This window comes from Acomys minous (assembly GCF_964271855.1).
Source record: "Acomys minous genome assembly, chromosome: 12".
Classification (NCBI taxonomy): Eukaryota; Metazoa; Chordata; class Mammalia; order Rodentia; family Muridae; genus Acomys; species Acomys minous.
Genome location: NC_140493.1, coordinates 111,557,459 through 111,576,738, shown reverse-complemented (window position 1 = coordinate 111,576,738; position 19,280 = coordinate 111,557,459). Strand labels below are relative to the sequence as shown.

Below are 19,280 nucleotides of genomic sequence, written 5' to 3'. Positions count from 1 at the left end.
CCACGGAAGCCCTTCCTGAGGACCAGACCCTATGCACACAGGGTAAGCCTCTGTATGTCTGACTTTGGACTATGCCATCAGTTCCAACTCACAGTGTTTCCCCACATTCTCTGACACTGTGCCCTTGACGTTCCCCAGTGGTGCTATAAATAAAACTTTATTAACTGTAATTTGGAAGGTCTGCCTGAATTGCACATTAATTCTGTCTATGAAAAAACCCTCAATTAGCTGGAACCCAGCTTACACCAGTCCTTAATTAACTGCCTCCCTCCCTTATTCTTGTTAATTAGCAGAGAGACAGATGATAACAACACTTGGGGAACTTATTAAAACCAAGCAGGCATGTCCTCTCTCACAAGTGGATCATAGCTTCAAATTTTTAGGCTTGTGTGTTTAATCTGGAGTGTCAGGAAGACAGAAAAGACCCACAAGATGGAGCGGGAGCAGACCCTTAGGGTCAGGGACAGTAGAACACATATGCTGTAACAGTGCAGGAATACCAACCCAACACTAACCCTGACCTGACCTGACGTCCACCTCAGGCCTCTGCGCACATGTGCCCTCCTACTCTAACCCTGACCTGACCTGACGTCCACCTCAGGCCTCTGCACACATGTGCCCTCCTACAAAGAGGGCATTTCCTTCCATACTCACAAATCCCTTGCCACTGCTCACTATGCTCATGTGTTGTGTGTCATGGCCTCTGGCTTTGGTCTAGGGTCAGGTCCAGGGCAGCGTTAGGTCACCTTGCAGCATCAGTTTAATAAAGAACAGCAAGTTACGACACAGACTTAAACCCCAGGACACGTGCATACTGTGAAGCCATCACCACCACCCAGCCTCTAAAACGTTCCTGCCCCTCCCCTCCCCTGGCCCCAAGTAGCTGAGCTGCCTCCCTTGACTACAGACAAGTTCAAGCCTTCTGGAGTTTTAAACACACAGAGCCACATAGTACACACAGCTCTAGTACCTGCATCATTTAAGCAGAACGTTTATGTTGGTGTGTGTGTGTGTGTGTGTGTGAGAGATTGTGTGTGCGTGTTAGTTTTAACTTCTGGTAGCATGTCTGGGTAAGCTGATTTACTCACCTGCCAAGTGTCCAGTTTCAAAGTACTAGAACAGAGCTTGCTGTGGTGACCTGCTCCTGTGTCTCCAGTATGTGAGAGGCTGATGACAGCAGCAGTCTCAACATCAGCCCCCTCTCCGAGAAGCTGCTACAGATGTTAAGATGTAAGTCTGTGTGACAAGCAAGAACTGAGTGGAGCTGCTGGACATGGACACTTGGTGCCAAGCCTGATAGCTTGAGGGTAACTTTGATCCCTAGAACCAATGCCTGCAAGCTGTTGCATGCTCACCTGTGGCCTGTCTGCTCATGACAGAAGACACTTCACCTTCATCAAGACCATGCATGAAGTTACTCTGTGGTCTTGTATGAAAACACCACCACCACCACCACCACCACCCTCAGCTGTACCAGTGGTCAGTTCTCTTTCCCTGATGCATTCTTCCAGAAGTCTTATAGTACTGAGTTTTACACTTGAACTAGGATCCATTCTGACATAATTTTTAATATGGTTCACTTTTCGTCACATGGATATCCAACTGTCTCAACTGTTCAGTGGAGAAGACAAGCTGTTCTCCTGAGCCTTTGTTGAAATCGATTCTCTGCCTCGTGTGTGTGGGTGTACTTACCCACTTTATTCCATCCCATAACAGTCACTCTGATGCCACATTAGGTTTTGTTTTTCTTTGTAACAGCCCTGGCTGTCCTACACCCACTTTATAGACCAGGCTGGCCTTAAACTCAAGAGATGTGCCTGCCTCTGCCTTCCGAGTGCTGGGATTAAAGGCGTGCGCCACCACGCCTAGCTGTCATGTTAGGTTTTATAATCTATACATTTAGAGTAAGTCTTGAATTTGAGTTGAACTTCATAGACTCGAATTTATAGAAATATAGAAGCTTTGTTTGATTTCAAGATTGTTTTGGTCATTGTGGGTCCTCTGCCCATTTCCATATGAATTTTGGACTCAAGGTCCTGGACACAGACGGTTTCCTGTTGACTCAGATGTTTCCTAATTCCTTTCAGTAGGATTTGCAGTGTTCAGATGTATAGATCTTTTATTATCTTTTGTTAGAATTTGCTTTTATTTCATGTCTATGAATCTGTGACATCTTTATTTTAATTTCAACTTCTAATTGTTGATTAATGATATTAAGATATAAATTCATTTTTCTGTATATTGCTCTTATAACCAACAAACTTAGCAATATTTTCATATGTTCTGCAGAGATTTAAAAAAAAGATTTATAACCAGTGTGGTGGCGCACGCCTTTAATCCCAGCACTCAGGAGGCAGAGGTAGGTGGATTGCTTTGAGTTTGAGGCCAGCCTGGACTACAGAGTGAGTCCAGAACAGCCAAGGCTACACAGAGAAACCCTGCCTCGAAAAACCAAAACCAAAACCAAACCAAACCAAACCAAACAAACAAAAAAGATTCAGGGCTGGAGAGATGGCTCAGAGGTTAAGAGCACTGGCTGCTCTTCCAAAGGTCCAGAGTTCAATTCCCAGCAAGCACATGTTGGCTCACACCATCTATAATGAGATCTGGTGCCCTCTTCTGGCGGACAGGCACATATGCAGGCAGGATGTTGTACATATAATAAATAAATACATCTTATTAAAAAAATTCAACCAGATTATCACATGCTGTTTGAACACAAAAACAACACTTATCTTCCCTTGTTCAACTCAGGTATTTTTTTTCTTCGTCTTGCTTTGTACAATTGACAATTTCCGGGGCAAGAATGAAGGCAAACAGTGAAGACAGCGCCGTGGCCCTGATTCTGAGGTCAGCATTGGTCTGTCATTATGATGGGCCATGGTGGGGGTGAACTTCTTACAGGTGGGGCTTGTCAAAGTCAAGAAGGTTCCCCTCCATTACTAGTTTTTAATTCTTTTCTCTTTTAAATTTTTTCTCTATTTAATTTTGTTTTGTTGCTTTTGTTTTTCAAGACAGGATTTCTCTGTGTAGCTTTGCTGTCCTGGAAATTGTTCTGTAGACCAGGCTGGCCTAGAACTCAGAGATCTGCCTGCTTCGGCTTCCAGAGTGGATCAAAGGTATACACCACCACAGCCCAGGTAAAAATTTAAATTATTTACTTATGTGTATATATGTGCTGTGTCCTTGGAGGCCAGAAGGGGTGTCCCATCTGCTAGGAGCTGGAGTTATGGATGCTAATGAGCTACCTGCTATAGGTGCTGGAAACCAATTGAAAGTTGTTCAGATTATACGGCTTTTTCTTCTTTTGTTAATATGGTCAGTAAGTTTAATGGTTGTCTTAGTTAATCTCTGTCTCTGTGATAGAACACCCTGACAAAGATTTAAGGGAGAGGATTTCGTTTGGCTTACAGCTGCAGGCCACAGTCCATCACCGTGGGGAGGCCCAGGCGGGAACTGAAGCAGCATCACGGGCAGGAGCAGGCACGCTGGCATCCTACCCCTCAGCGCCTGTCCTCATCTTTCCACAGTTCAGGACCAAGGCAATCCCCCAGCATGCCCCAGCCAGCTGCTGCAGACGGCCCTCACCCAGACTCTTCCTAGCTGACTCTAGAGCAGTGGTTCTCACGGTCTAATGCTGCGACCCTTTAATACAGTTCCCCAAGTTGTGGTGATCCGCAACCATACAGTATTTCGTTGCTACTTCCTAACTGCAGTTCTGTTACTGTTATAGATTGTAATATAAATGTCTGGAATACAGGACATCTGATACGCGACTCCCAAAGGGGCCCTGACCCACGGGCTGGGAGCCACTGTTCCAGACGGTCGGGCTGGCAAGTAAAACTCACTTTCACAGCTTTAAAAACCCTGACAATCCTGAAAGAAAACCTACTGAGGCATGATGTATTATTTATTTATTAGAGAGAGAGAGAGAGGGAGAGGGTGAGGGAGAGGGAGAGGGAGAGGGAGAGAGAGAGAGAGAGAGGGAGGGAGAGGGAGAGGTTGAGGTTGATTGTGTGTGACTTGTGTGTGTGACAGTGAATGTGGAGGCCAGGGGCCAACATCAGGTGTCCTCCTTGGTTTCCCACTGAGCCTGGTTGCACCTCACCCCTGCTCCCATGTCCCCAGGGCTGAAGTTAGGATGCCCCTCGCCCCTGCTCCCATGCCACATCCTTCTGCTCTCACGGTAAGCACTGCAGCACCTGAGCTGTACCCAGCCTGCGCACTGAGGCTTTTGTGAGGTTCTCTATCTAACTTCTGTGTGCTCGTGAGGTCTACAGTGTCTTGTGTTTGCTTGTCTGGTTTTGTTTTGGTATCAGAGTGTTACTTATCTCATGGAGCAATACAGAAAGGGCTATACTGCTACCATATGCGTCTTCCTTAATTCTCCATGGAAACCATCTGGACTTGTGGTGTTCCCTGATACAGAGCTACTGAGATCAGCTGTTTCTTCTTCAGCAAGTCTTCCGTGTCAGTCAGGAACAAGCCTGTCTGTCAAGGTCACTCACAATATTTACCTCTCATCCTTTTAGAACCATTAGTGCTATCACCTGCTGTTCCAAATTCCAGAACCTTCTTTCTGTGTTTGCTTCCCAATCTGGGTGACGTTCCTTACCTCCAGCAATGTGTCTGGAGAACCAGCCCTTGGCACTGATTCTCCACAGGGTGGCCATGTTCCCTTGTACTGCCTTTTCCTCCGTCCTCACTCTCCCACTCTCCTGTGCTCTTCTTCCACTAACACCCTGGGTGGGAACTGAGGCCGGAATCTGAGCTTCCCCCTCCTAACGCACGCACTTAGGGCCTCAGCATGGCTTCGCTGTGCTCCAAAGACTAGTTGGCTTTCATGTAATGGGGAAAAAAATTTTTTTTGTTTCTCTTGTGTAGCCCTGGCTGTCCTGGTCTTGTTTTTGTTTTGTTGTTGTTGTTTTGAGACAGAGTTTCTCTGTGTAGCCTTGGCTGTCCTGGACTTGCTTTGTAGACCAGGCTGGCCTCGAACTCACAGAGATCCACCTGCCTCTGCCTCCCCGAGTGCTGGGATTAAAGAAGTGTGCCACTGTGCCTGGAAAAAAAAAAAATCAAACTTGTTCTTTTTGAGGCCAGTCTGACCTATGTTGTGCGTACCATGCCAGCTAGGACTACCTTAGTGAGACCCAGAAAAGAAAAGAAAAGAAAAGAAAAGAAAAGAAAAGAAAAGAAAAGAAAAGAAAAGAAAAAGCTATTTCTTGACCTTTTGGCTAAGGCCAAGTGTACTATCTGTCTTATCAGTTGCTCTAATATGTCCGCTATCCAAAGACAATGAACTAAATAAAGGGGTTTTTGGAGTTAGGAGTTGGAGTGGGGGCTTGCTCTGTCCACTCCACATGTCAGCCTGGTACTGCAGTACCTCCAGGAATAGTGCACCAAAAAAGAGTTCCTCTTTGAAAAGTTTATTAAAATTGTATTTCATAGTTATAATTACATGTGTATTAAATTATAAATGCTATTAATAATTATAATATATTACACATTCTGTACTTCGATGATTACTTTGGGCCTGGAGAGAAGGCTTAGTCAGCAGAGTACTTGCCGCTACACAGCATGAGGACCTGAGTTCGGGTCCCCGGCACCCACGCAAGGATCTGGGTATGGTACGGTGCAAGTGCAATCCCAGAACGCACAGGAGAGGGCAGAGACTGGAGGATCCTGGAGGCTGCTGGCCAGCTAGCATAGCCAATCGGCAAGTTTTCAGGTTTAGTGAGAGTTGACAGTGATTGGAAAAAAACCACACCTGCCAGGCGGTGGTGGCGCACGCCTTTAATCCCAGGACTCAGGAGGCAGAGGCAGGTGGATCTCTGTGAGTTCAAGGCCAGCCTGGTCTACAAAACAAGTCTAGGACAGCCAAGGTACAGAGAGAAGCCTTGTCTTGAAAAGAAAAAAAAAGAAAAAGAAAAGCTTCACCTAATGTTGACATCTGGCCTCTACATGTATGTACATACAAGTACACATATGAATACAAACGCATAGAGACCCTGATGCCATCCCACCCACAGGTGTCGAGCACACTGCGTGATTTAATGTCTTTAACTGGCTGTAGTGTGTGCAGTGTGACATCTGTTCTCCATTTGCTGCTTTCTTCCTTCTGCTTACTCTGCTCATCATCAAGGCCCGCGACTCTCCACCAGGGAGCTGCACTCCTACCTGACCTGTTCTCCCGCAGCCTCCTCTGCACCACGCGGCACCCACTGCGACCCTGCCCAGCAGCCTTCTCTGGCTTCATGGTAGCCTGGCATACCCTCTCCTAGCTGTTACCTTTAACCCACGTGTCTTTTTATTGAAAAAAAAATTCTTTTTGTAGGCAGCCACAGAGCTTTTTCTTACTTTTTACTTAATTGGATAACCCCTCCTGCATTAGTTACTTTTCCTACTGCTTTGATGTGGAAAAGCCTAGGGGAGGAAGGGGTATCTGGCTGGCTGGGGCAGTGCATCACGGTGTGTGTGTGTGTGTGTGAGTGTGTGTGTGTGTGTGTGTGTGTATGTGTGTGTGTGGTGTGTGTATGGTGTGTGTGTGTATCTCTGTGTATGTGTGGTGTGTGTGTGTATCTGTGGGTTTGTGTGTGGGTGTGTGTGTGTGTGGGTGTGTGTGTGTGTGTGTGGCTGGGGCAGTCCATCACGGTGTGTGTGTGTGTGTGTGTTGCTTGGATCAAAGGAAAGAAAGGCCAGCTGCCTTTTCTCTCCCCCTCACTAGAGCACACTGCAGCCAACATTAAGGGCAGGTCTTTCTTCCCCAGTTATTCCTTTCTAGAAATATCTTTAAAGATATGGTCAAAGGCGTCCCTCACCACAGTCCTGGGTGCTTCCTTTGCTGCTGTTTGAGGAGGCCCTCCATGTCCTGAGCTAGTGTGAAGACGGAGACCACCTGCCTCTGCCTCCCAGTGCTGGGCTGACAGCTGTTCCCAGCCTGGCTCTAGGTGATTCTTGACTCAACTGAGCTGACAAGCAAGTCTAGCCATCCAGCCCACACTTCCGCCTCCCTCTACCACGGTGTTCAGCCTGTGCATATCTTAGTTACTGATGTGGCACAGCTCAGACACTCGGCTTCCCCCCAATTCCTGGCCCTTCTCTTCCCTTCCTTCCACTGTGCTAGGATGTGTGCATGAGATTATCTTCTGTGGTCTGCTGTGCCGGACAGTTTCATGTCAACTTGACAGGAGCTAAAGTTATCGGAGAGGAGGGAACCTCAATTAAGAAAATGCCTCCAGCCGGGCGCACGCCTTTATTCCCAGCACTGGGGGGGGGGGGGGGGGGGCAGAGGCAGGTGGATCCCTGTGAGTTTGAGGCCAGCCTGGTCTACAATGGGAGTCCAGGACAGCTAAGGCTACAGAGAAACCTTGTCTCGAAAAACAAAACAAAAGAAAAACAAAAACAAACAAAACAAAACAAAAGGCCTCTATAAGACAGGTCTGTAGGCAAGCCTGTAGGGCATTTTCTTAATTAGTGACTGATGGTAGAGGACCCAGCCTATTGTGGGTGGTGCTTCCCAGTTCTATAAGAAAACAGGGTGAAGGACGGAGAGATGGCTCAAAGGTTAAGAGCACTGGCTGCTCTTCCAAAGGTCCTGAGCTCAATTCCCAGCAACCACATGGTGGCTCACAACCATCTGTAATGAGATCTAGTGCCCTCTTCTGGCCTTTAGGCTTACATGCAGACAAAGCATTCATAAACATAAAATAAATAATTTTAAAAAAAGAGAAAGAGAGAAAAAGAAAGCAGGCTGAGCAAGCCACAGGAGCAAGGCAGTGAGCAGCATCCTCCACGGCCTGCCTGAGTTCTTGCCCTGCCCTCCTTCAGTGATGCACAAAGAGGCACAGATGCAAGCCAGTTACTCTCCAATTTCCCTTTTGGTCACGGACGAGTCATCAGAGCCACAGTAATCCTGACTAAGACAGCTGTCGTCAATTCCTGTGGTGTCCTAAGGGTTATCTGTTTCTTTTTTGGAGGGTGCTGGAAATGGAACCCAGGGCCTTGTCCCCTGGACAAACCCTGTTCAACACTGTTAACAGTCCACACGCAGGCGACACAGGCCACCTTAAAGTGTAAGAGCCAAGTAAGTGGATTCCTTCCACCTCTCTCCTCCCAACCACACGCAGACCGGAGTTCTCCTTCCTTCTGCTGTACACCCGGGACACACTTGCTATTCATGTTCAAACAATCACCTTCCTCACGAGATCTCGGTGTTGGGGGGAAGAAGACCCAGACATCCACACAGCACTCGCCCAGGAGCCGCCACTGCCATCACGCCTCAGTGAGACACCTGGGGGCTTCTCGTGTGCCTGACATTTCTAGTTGCTTCCATCCTTGAGACAGTGTTTTTTTCAGATGCTGTTGCGTGGCCAGCTTTTTCCATTCTCACAACTTGGCTATGAAGTCTGCTGTGGTCCTAAACTTTGCCCACCTGTTGCTTTTTCTTACTGGCTGTGCTGTTGTAGCCGTTTGGTCATAAGTGGTTGGTGTAGTCTTCCTCACACTGTGTGTGGCTGGGGTGAAACTGAAAAAACATAGTCATTCCTTCTTCAAATATATCTATGTCCCTCACAGGGAAAACGCAACAGGTGGTACCTTCTGCAGTTGCTGCGCGGCTCCATGATACTCCTCAAATTTCCAGAACACTCCTTCTCTCATGTAATCTCATCACTACTTTCTCCTGTGAGGCTGAACTCACTGTTGACTGCCCAATGTGTTTTCGTTTCTAGACATTTGTCTGGTGACTTTTCTGACGGTGTGGAGCATACGTCTACCTCTCTCTACCGTCCTTGTCTGCCATCTGTGACAGCTTTGAACAGATTTACACAGATCGATTTTCTTCTCATTATAGGTCTTATTTCCTAGTTTGTCACCTGCCTGGTCATTTGACAACAGTGACAAAGTAGAATATCAAGGCACAGGGAGGGTCTCTACAGAGAGCTGATGCTGCGGCAAGGCTCTGCAGAGGCGCCGGGCCAAAGGCGGTGCTGTGCGCTGCCCTCAGCCAGAGGGAAAGTAATCCTTTACACCCTTCTTTCCTACACTCTCCTGCTTCTCTTTTGCCCACAACCCTTCCCCCCCCCCCAAGGCTTTTACTGTGTGTGCAGACACACGGCTGCCGTGTGCATGTGGGAGGCTGGAAGCAGGTGTCTGATCACTTGGGGCTGGGGGTCCGGCAGTTGGGAACTTCTTGGCATGGGTGCTGCATCTCGTCAGGTCTAAACCCATCTTACGGGCTGGATGGCTCTTGCCCTATGCTTGGGTCCTCTAAGACCCTATAGGAGAGTGGCACACAGTGTTCCTCAGGCATCTGGGAGAGAACTCTGATAAGCTTTAGCAGAGTCTGGCCTGAGCGGGCATTACTCTTCTCAGACCTCTAGAGCACGCCAGAAAACTGCATACCTGCAGCACGGCAAGATGGAGCGCTGGCAACAGGCTTGTCTATATCCATAGGTACCACATCTGTAGAGTGCTATGTGCTGTAGACCACAGGGCATCAAATCTCTACACTATTATGTACTAATGGACCACAGGCCACTTCCTCTGTAGAGTGCTGTGTGCTGTAGACCACAGGCCATCAAATCTCTACACTATTATGTACTAATGGACCACAGGTCACTTCCTCTGTAGAGTGCTGTGCACTATGGGCCCTCACAGTGGCAAACTTGGAATCACACGGGGCACTCATGCTTGGTAGAGAGCATGTGCCACTCGAGCAGGGAGGCCGGTGTGAGGAGGGGAGGAGAGGCTGCTTAAATACATGTGGAATTTTTTTTGTCTCTAGGAATTATGGCCAAAGTCAGAAAAGAGGAAATGAGGCTCAGCTTCAACAGGAAACCTTTCAGAGTGTCTCCCAGCAACATGACTGCTGTTAGATAACAGGTGCAGCAAGCTGGCTGGGAAATTAACTCACAGGATGGCCCTGTGCCTGTAGGCAGTCAGTAGACGCTGCAGGCAAGGGCATTTCCAGCGGAGCACTATGTCGGGCTACAGCCCACAGAGCCTTCGGCGTGGTGCACTGTGGGTCAAGGCTGTGTCTGCTCTCAGAACAGCTGTGCTCACAGCTGCCTGCAGCCCCAGGGTGCAAGGAACCAGTGCGTCTGGGAGAGAAACATTCTCCACCTACTGGAACATGGTGCCAACTGAAATGTCAGTGACCATAATCATGGTGAAGCCCTGGTAGGAAACGCCACTGGCTTTTCTATCTGACGCCTAACATTTCAAATGCAGCTGTACCTATCTTTACACACAAAAATACTGAATCCAAACCAAAGCAACAGACAAATAAAAACGCACTCCAAACTGACAACCATGGTAGCTACCCTGGCTCACTGTGCTCAGGCAGCACTAGCAGAAGCTGATAACCATGATTACTACACTGGCTCACTGTGCTCAGGCAGCACTAGCAGAAGCTGATGACCATGATTACTACACTGGCTCACTGTGCTCAGGCAGCACTAGCAGAAGCTGATAACCATGGTAGCTACCCTGGCTCACTGTGCTCAGGCAGCACTAGCAGAACGGGTGCTGGCAAGGGGCCATGCTCCATGTCCCACTCAGAGTCTGAACAAAGGCCTGAAGCTTGGCACCCACAGTCCCAGACTCTGTGGCCATTTCTGCTTTGCGCGTGTGCTCTGCCTCTGCTGCACGGCAGACTCCCAGGAGCCTCTCCATGTGGCTTCACAGCCAATTCTAAGCGCATTGATATAGAGGATGAAGATAATGAGGTAGAAGAAAAGCCATTTAAAAATGAGTTCCCGGGAAAGGCCTTTTGCTTATGTACGTTGGTCTTTCAGTCAGTCTGAATAAAGGTACAACAGAAATGGCCAAAAGGCACCGCCCCTGTGAGCCATGAAAGCAAACTTCCGGTTTATCAAGAACGGAGCTCAGCAGCACAGGTAAGCTGGTCCCTGAGGGACCCCGTTACACGGAAATTAGCAAAAGGGCTTTCCAGGTCATGGCCCTGCTGGTTACATTTTCGCTGCTGGAGGTGGAGCGCCCAGACACACTGGCAGAATGTTCAGAGAGGCCAGTGACAGCCCAGAGAGTGAGAGCGGGTGCCGGGACAAGCGAGGGAGGCTTCACCTCCGTCCTTTACCTCTACATCCAATGCTGTGGCTATGTTACTTAACAGACAGAATGGTGGAATATCTGATTGTTACAGGGTATAAGGAGCAGCCAGGTGAGTGAGGCCAGAAAGTCAAGTTCAGCCCCAGACGAGCCGAGGAGTGTTCCAGCAAGAAGACTCAAAACGCAGGAGCTGCCTAGGATGCGTACAGTATGGCAACTGTTCAGCATGCACTAGGGTCCTGCTGGGCTGCAGCCATTAAAACCAGAGAGCTGTGATTAGAGGTGACACACCAGGCTGGCCGATGCTCTATAGAGACTACAGGGACCTCACCAGGCAGGTCAGGAAGCAAACATCAATAAAGGTGACAGGCAATGGAGGTGGCACCATGGTAATAGTGACTGTGATTTCCAGATGGAAAACTACCTCATACAGCCTGCACCACACGGAAGCTGTCTGTGAGCACTTATTCAGGGAGCGGAGTGTCAGGCCCAGCACAGTGCACGCTGAGAGTGGAGGTGAAGGGGGCAGGCGCTGAGCAGGTGCTCAGGGATCTGTAGTGAGAAAGGTCAGAGCAGAGTGTGGGCTGAGGCAGTGAGGAGAGAAAGGGACCGTGCAGTGGCACACTGGCAGGACAGACAATGGGCACACTATGGGATGTGGTACCTACAGACTCCAGGCTGCTGTCTGAGGAAAGGGGAACAAAGAATATGGCGTAACAAGGTCCAGGGCAAACAACTGACAGTGCTGTGGCCATGGCACAGTGGCAGAAAACAAAGAGGAGCCCAGGTTTCAACTTTGGTGACCAGGAATGAAGAGCCCCCTGGGGACAGGCTGAGGATGTGGCTCGGTAGGCAAAAACGCTCACCCGCCATACACGAGACGCAGGTTCTACCCCAGCACTGCCCACAGCCACACTCCACCACTGCCCACAGCCACACTCCACCACTGCCCACAGCCACACTCCACCACTGCCCACAGCCACACTCCACCACTGCCCACAGCCACACTCCACCACTGCCCACAGCCACACTCCACCACTGCCCACAGCCACACTCCACCACTGCCCACAGCCACACTCCACCACTGCCCACAGCCACACTCCATCACTGTCCACAGCCACACTCCACCACTGCCCACAGCCACACTCCACCACTGTCCACAGCCACACTCCACCACTGTCCACAGCCACACTCCATCACTGTCCACAGCCACACTCCACCACTGCCCACAGCCACTCTCCACCACTGCCCACAGCCACACTCCACCACTGTCCACAGCCACACTCCACCACTGCCCACAGCCACACTCCACCACTGCCCACAGCCACACTCCACCACTGCCCACAGCCACACTCCATCACTGCCCACAGCCACACTCCACCACTGCCCACAGCCACACTCCACCACTGCCCACAGCCACACTCCATCACTGCCCACAGCCACACTCCACCACTGTCCACAGCCACTCTCCACCACTGCCCACAGCCACACTCCACCACTGCCCACAACGACATTCCCAGCACGTGGGAGATTGGGCGAAGGGGGTCAGAATAAAAGCTGTCCACGATCACCTACTCTGCTCTCCATGCCTCACAGGAAAGGCAGTACCTGTAGCACTAAGCCTGGGCCTTTCCCAGACTTGCAGTGACTTAGTCCTCCTGCTCACAGTCAGACCAGAGCCAGCACCAGCACAGGTCTCCCCTCTGCTGCTCACAGTCAGACCCAGAGCCAGCACAGGCCTCCTCTCTGCTGCTCACAGAAACATGACCCCGTCACTTCTGTATTTTCTTCTCAATCACTTCATGAGGGCGATGTGGGAACATGAACTCTTCCTACATACTGCTTGTGTACTGCTGTACATATGTGCACACCTATGACGACGTGACCAGGAGCCAGCTGAAGCCCTTAAATACAGCTTTCATGTTGTGCTAATCCTCAACCAGAAAATTATTTTGTTGGTACTTCATAACTGTAATTTTGCTACTGTTATGGGTCATAATATAAATATGTGATATTCAAGATATCTGATATGCGGGGCTGGAGAGATGGCTCAGTGGGTAAGAGCACCGCCTGCTCTTCCAAAGGAACTGGGTTCAATTCCAAGCACCCACATGGCAGTTCACAACTGTCTGTAACTCCAAGATCTGACACCCCTACACCAATGCACATAAATTAAAATTAAATAAAATATTTAAAAAAAAAGAAAAAGAAAAAGAAATCTGATATGCGACCCTGAGAAAGATGTCTCTGATCCCAAATTCTAGACTGTCTCAAAAGCAAGCAGATAAGCAATGTTAGTGACTGCTGATGGTGCCCTCTTCACACACACCCCGCCCCCGCCAGCTCCGTATGTAGCCTGACCACAGGTCAGTTCCATCTGCCTTGAGCCTGCTGTCCACATCTGCACCCAAGCATCTCACAGGCTATGACCACTAGCTTGGCCAAATCCTGATCGCTCACAGCAGCCATCTGTGTCACACAGAGTCACCACAGCTCCCCTCCTCAGAGAGAACCTTCTTCCCTTCCACTCCCTCCCATGAGCTACTTTACCCCTGCGCTCTTCACACTACTTTACCCCTGCCCTCTTCACACTACTTTACCCCTGCCCTCTTCACACTACTTTACCCCTGCCCTCTTCACACTACTTTACCCCTGCCCTCTTCACACTTCTTTACCACTGCCCTCTTTACACTACTGTGGATCTTTCTCCTGTCCCTTGTTTGCTTGAAGTGTCAGCCCCAGCCCACCCTTGTTATCACGGCACACCTGCAGCCCCACTCATAGCCTCACTGGGCTGACTTCACTCTTTGTCATCTTTATTTCCAGTGACTCCTGCTCCTATAAGGGGTGACTCTGGCCCCACAATAAGGTTTTATTTTTTTTTTTTAAAGCTGTCTGTGCCTGTATCCCTTAGGGACAGTAAGCCTTCTAAAGTCAAGGACAGTTAGCCTTTTTGTCTCCTACAGACCTTAGCACAAAGCTCTGAGTACAGGTACCACTGATCTCTGTGGAGGACACAAATGGCTGCAGAGCCAGATGTGAGGGGCTGTGCCCAGGGCTACAGGCAGCATGGGTAAAGACAGGACAGGGGGTAGGCTCCAGGACCAGTGCTAGCATGTTCAGGAACAGGGAAAATATAGTGTGGTGGGACAGAGCTATGAGGGGGAGGTAGGATGCTGCCATTGTCAGGAACACAGAGAACAGCCTTAAGAATGATCAGGGCGTAGTCAGGGTGCAGGTGCCAGGGGACACAGAAGTGACACACAGGGGACACGCAGGGGATACACAGGGGACAGACAGATGACCTGGCATCTGGCAGAGACTAGGCTGGTTTGGTCACCAGAGATGGATGTTGGAGGAGTTTTACTCAGTTCTGTAAGAGAGAAGGCCTGGGAAGGATGGCAGCCACAGACTGCAGGCACACAGTGTTGGAAGGGCAGGGAAACATAAGAGTAGCGATCACACCAAAACCTCTGAGGGGGTTGTCACTGTCAGGTGGGGTGAGGCCTGCTCAGGACCACAGGCAGAGAGAGCATGGCTTCCTACCCTTGCAGATGACGGAGGTTACTCACACTGTCCACAGCGAGGATTTTGGCCCAGATGAAGACAAGGAGCGGCCGCAGCTCTCGGGCGGAGCTCTGAAGCAGCTTCAGCACGTAGGGGAAGATGCCCACCGACAGGGCCTGGAGGTAAAGAGTCGGCACAGCCATGAGCCCCTCCTCCTGGTGCCCGCTTGTCTCACGTCACCCCTCAAGCCGCCAGCACCACTGGCCTTCCTCTCCAGGACCAAGCTGGAGGAACCATTGTTGGAATCTTTCGCCCAATTTTAGACTTTTCTCTTTCCTCCTTCGAGTTATTCTTCCTACTTCTAGGCTTTCCCTCCTCCTTCAATGCTAGCCTGCAAATGATCACTCATTGTTGATAACATCTAATTAATAAAAATGTGAAGAGTGCTAACCTGCTCATCCCACAGCGCCCTGCAGCAGACTGTTTATAATGTGAAATAAGCAATTCATATGAAATTTCTATTGTTCCATCAGTACTGGTCTAAACTTCATTTATTTAATTTATTGTAAAGTGTGTGTGTGTGTGTGTGTGTGTGTGTGTGTGTGTGTGTATACATCTTATATGCTGGAACACGTGTGTGTATAGGAAGGCAAGCAGAGGTTGACTTGGGGTTTTCCTCTACCACCTTACCCTGTTTTCTGATGGTCTTGTACTAAAGCTGGGGCTTGTTGATTTGGCTGCCAATGATTCTCAGGGATCCATTTACCTGCCTCTGCCTCCCCCAATGCGTCCCCTAAACGCAGGCTGGGACCTGAACTCAGGCTCCTGACCCACTACTCCCTCTTTTTAGTCCTTGTCTTAACCCTTTACTTGCAAACAGAGCCAAACAAGCTGTCCCCACTGCAGCTGGCGGAAGGCTCGTGGCCCCTTCAGTCTGCAGTGCTCCCCCAGCCATTTCCACTTCCTTATGACTTCTCTGCTGGGAACATGGGTCACTGCTTGGTTCTACTTCTGCCTGCAGAATGAGGACCCAGAAGAACAGTTCAGAAGTGTGCCTAGATCCAAGTGTGTGAGGGTATAGGCTTCCTGGGAGGAAAAAGGCATGGAAGGCATACACCTCCCTGCCTGTGGCTCCTGACTGGGAAGTCTGACACAGATGGGACAATGACAAAAGCCCCCAAGCACCAGAGAGAGAGAGAGAGGAGCACAGCCCAGATGACATGAGTGGAGCTCACAGACGATCCCACCGAGTCTAACCTCTGTCTCCCTTCCCCCAGGTAAGGCTGATGGCACGCACCAAGCTCACCGCCCAAGGACCCAAGTCCAAAAAGCGTCCCAGCAAGTCCAAGGCCCTCAGCCGGTGCACCTGGCTTAGCAGCACCTAGAAAAGCAAGAAAGATATTGAACCACAACAAGATGACACTTGATTGCCACCCCTCTAAGAAAGCTCCGGTGAGAGCTGGTAGCCTCGGAGGGGTCTGACAGCTCAATGGCTCCTTTCGCTAGCTGGGCTGCCTCCTGTACAGTCCATGCTTTAGATAGTCAGTACACATGTTGCATAGACATACACGCAGGCAGAACACTCAGATACATACATACATACATACATACATACATACATACATACAGAGTTTCTTAAAGTTAAAAATAAACAACTGTGAAGCAAACTCCTTATCACAGATGACAGCAATGGGACAGGCTCTGCCTCCTGTTCATCATGGAGTGCGGGACTCAAGAGCAAACGAGACTGCACAGACTCTAGGTGGTGCACGGCCTGTCAAGGCAATCCATGTTTGCTTCATTCACTGGGTACAAACAGTGCTCAGGCTTTTTGCCTGAGACAAAAAACTGAGGCTCTGGGGGGCAAGGCCCTCCCTTCAAGCAGGCGACCCAGGAACTTCTGAGGGTAGCACCATCATGGAGTACAGGGTGGACATGTGGTGGCATGCCGTCACTGTCTTAACTCCTGACAACAGCCTGGCATTTTTAGGCCCAGACTATATTTGAAATAAGAGGCCCCGACAGCAAACACGCTTGAGGTGAAATGCTTGTGATCCGCAGCATCTGGGTGAGAGAGCAACTCTGCCTGGTGAGACCATTCTTGCCTTTCTGGTTTGATGCCCATTTTCTTTCTTCTTCTGTCTGGGGTGCTCTGTCCAACTGCCCCCTGAGGAGGGGAAGCCAGTCATAGAGTGTCCCAGGTAGACCCCCACAAAACCAGAAAGGCCCACCCTCTTTGGGACTGCTTCTTGAAAGGTGATGGTGGCCACAGATGTCAGCTGTCACAAGTTGGAAGACATAGCAGCTGAAAAACATTCTCTCTTCTCTCTGATGTCATTTTTAACAGGCAGAAAGGATCCTGAGGCTGGTTGGGAGAGCTCGGTCCATGTTACTGTTTGATGGGGCAGCAACTCAACAGAGCCCAATGGGACCTCTCAGTGCATCTACAAACCATCAGTAAATGCCTCTGTTGCTGGGTAGAAAATTCACAGGAGTAGCCGGGGCCTGGAAAGAGATCCCTGCCATCTGTAGTAAGATGCTTCCTCCCTTTCTAACAGAGCCGGTCCAGGCTTTGGCAGCAATAAGGGTTTTCAGGACACAGTGATGAAGGCCAGGTGGGCCTCATGGAGCTGCACCCAGCGCTCCCTGCCTTCCTTCAGCCTTCCCCTCTCTCTTCGCGAGCTTCAGGCATCGGGCTCACCCTTGAGTCAGACTGGGCCCGGGAGACAGAGCCTTGCACGAGGTAGAGGCCTGCGGCTCACACCTGCCTGGGAGTGCACATGGACAGTGCCTCGTGCTCTTTCCACAGCTAGCGCTCTATGTTTGGGCACCAGGCTGGCTCCAGAGGTCTTCTCTTTCCCTCAGAGTGTGGGTTGTAAATGGAACATGAAAAATAAAGTCGATAAAAGCCATTTACAAAAGGACTGCTTGCCAGACCCAAAGAACTGGATTAACATTCCTGTCGCTGCAGCCCTGCTGTGGGGAGGACCAGCTTCACTCTGCTGTGCTGCTGCAATAAGAGGCAAGCTGAAGAGAGAGCCGAGTGGTGACCCAGGTGACCCGGAGAAGCCCCCAGTGCTGCTGCCACTCATGAAATCACGTGAGGCTCCCCTCTGCAGGCTCTGGCCTGCTGTTGCTACTTTGTTTTGAAAACATTTGCTTATAGTTTACAGCTACCTTGCAATCCCAGGATGGTCTTCAAACTAATCTAGACATATGTAAGAGGAACAGGGATAATTATTTTCATAATGTCAGGAAAATAGTAGCAATAAAATCACCTCCCGTTTGACCCACTGTCACTCTTTAAAGGCTCCCACCTCAGCAGGAACAGGCTATTGCTAACACTTCATATCTATGTGCGCTCTTCCTTCTTGCCTCCTGTTTTGCTGCCTGGGATTCCTGGGGCTCTAGGTGGGGAGACACCCACGTTCTAGGATAGGTGAATCAGCCCCCCACTCCCCCCTGGACTGCAAGGCTGGCTGTCCTGAGGTAGAGATCGGGGGCGGCGCACTGTGTGCTATGGGGTAGAGACTTGCACAGCAGTTGCTCTGAGCACTTGGCCAGAGAAGATGATGACTGTCCATCAGAGTGCAGGGAGCAAGGCCGATGTCCTCGTGCAGGTGGAGATCAGATCCATGGCCCATTTTATGGAGAAAAGTAATTTGATAATTGCTGTGGGGAGTGGTGGCCCTTGGCAAGTTCTGTACCTCCCACTGGGAGGGCGGCCTGTCCTCTACTCCTCCAGGGATGTGCGATGGCTTCTTACCTTCCAAGATGGTGCCCCCTCTCATGGTTTCAGCAGCTTCTTCCTGAGCTCAACCGCCCCACAACTTGAGAAAGAATATTTTCTGGCTTCTACAATAAGTTATGAATCCTTAGTGTCTGACAGGGTCAGTGGTACCAGAGTAAAAGGTCTTTTCTTATTCACAACCCATCTCACCAGTTTCTCTCACAACCACACATTTAATAAAATGCAGACTGTGTGACTTGCTATCTACCCACTGGTGATGACAAATCCACTATTCATATCCCTGTCCCATGCCATTTTAGTAACCAAAAGTCAGCAGGCAGTAAATGGGTCCCCCACACCCAGACCAGTTTGCTCATGAATTATAGCACACGCGGAAGGTACTGTTTCTTAGAGGACCACAGCAAAGGAGGGTTGATGGCATCTGGTCTGTCTGTGCCACATTGGTGCTGGTCAGGAGAATGAATGCTGTTAGGATTTGCTTGGTGGCATAACTCTCTCCTCATGGGACAAATTTACATCTCATGTCCTTCCAAAAAGAAGGAGGTAGCAATGCTAACAGTCTGTACCACAGTGAAGCTCACTGGCAGCAGCACTGCATCAATTCCTGACGTGTAAACAGGAGGAGTAGGGAGTGGTGATCTATCCCAATTATATTTAATTGGGGGAGGAAGAAGGGAATTCACTGGCCTTGCCAGGAAAAGGCCACGGGGAGCAAGTAAGCATCTACCGACTTCCGATCAGATGAGAGGCGCCAATGCACCATCTGCCTGAAGCACAGCACTTCGTCCATGGGACGGGTGCCTAGTCAGGCCTGTGGGAAGCGACTGACCTGGAGGACAATGGGCAGCTGCTCCGGGGGGCTCCTGTTTTCCACACCCATTGTGAGCCACACCTGGAATGCCGTCAGCTGCTCAGCAAAGAACGGGCTGTGCTGTGGGGAAAGCACACGGTC

At 49.9% G+C, this 19,280-nt stretch overlaps 1 protein-coding gene and 1 long non-coding RNA gene across 2 annotated transcripts in view; one reads left to right on the top strand and one right to left on the bottom strand.

The window, feature by feature from the left end:
* RPTOR (regulatory associated protein of MTOR complex 1) overlaps positions 1-19,280 on the bottom strand; it is a 303,099-nt gene that overhangs the window by 71,235 nt on the left and 212,584 nt on the right. Inside the window, exons 11-13 of the mRNA XM_084751163.1 lie at positions 19,158-19,259; positions 15,875-15,958; positions 14,643-14,753 (exon numbers count right to left, since the gene is read on the bottom strand). Of these exons, the coding sequence (XP_084607289.1) occupies positions 14,643-14,753; positions 15,875-15,958; positions 19,158-19,259 (297 nt within the window). The remainder of the gene's footprint in view (positions 1-14,642; positions 14,754-15,874; positions 15,959-19,157; positions 19,260-19,280) is intronic.
* On the top strand, positions 11,005-13,284 carry LOC311580023. Its single transcript, XR_014773336.1, has 2 exons — positions 11,005-11,352; positions 12,878-13,284. It is a non-coding gene; the product is annotated as an uncharacterized lncRNA (long non-coding RNA).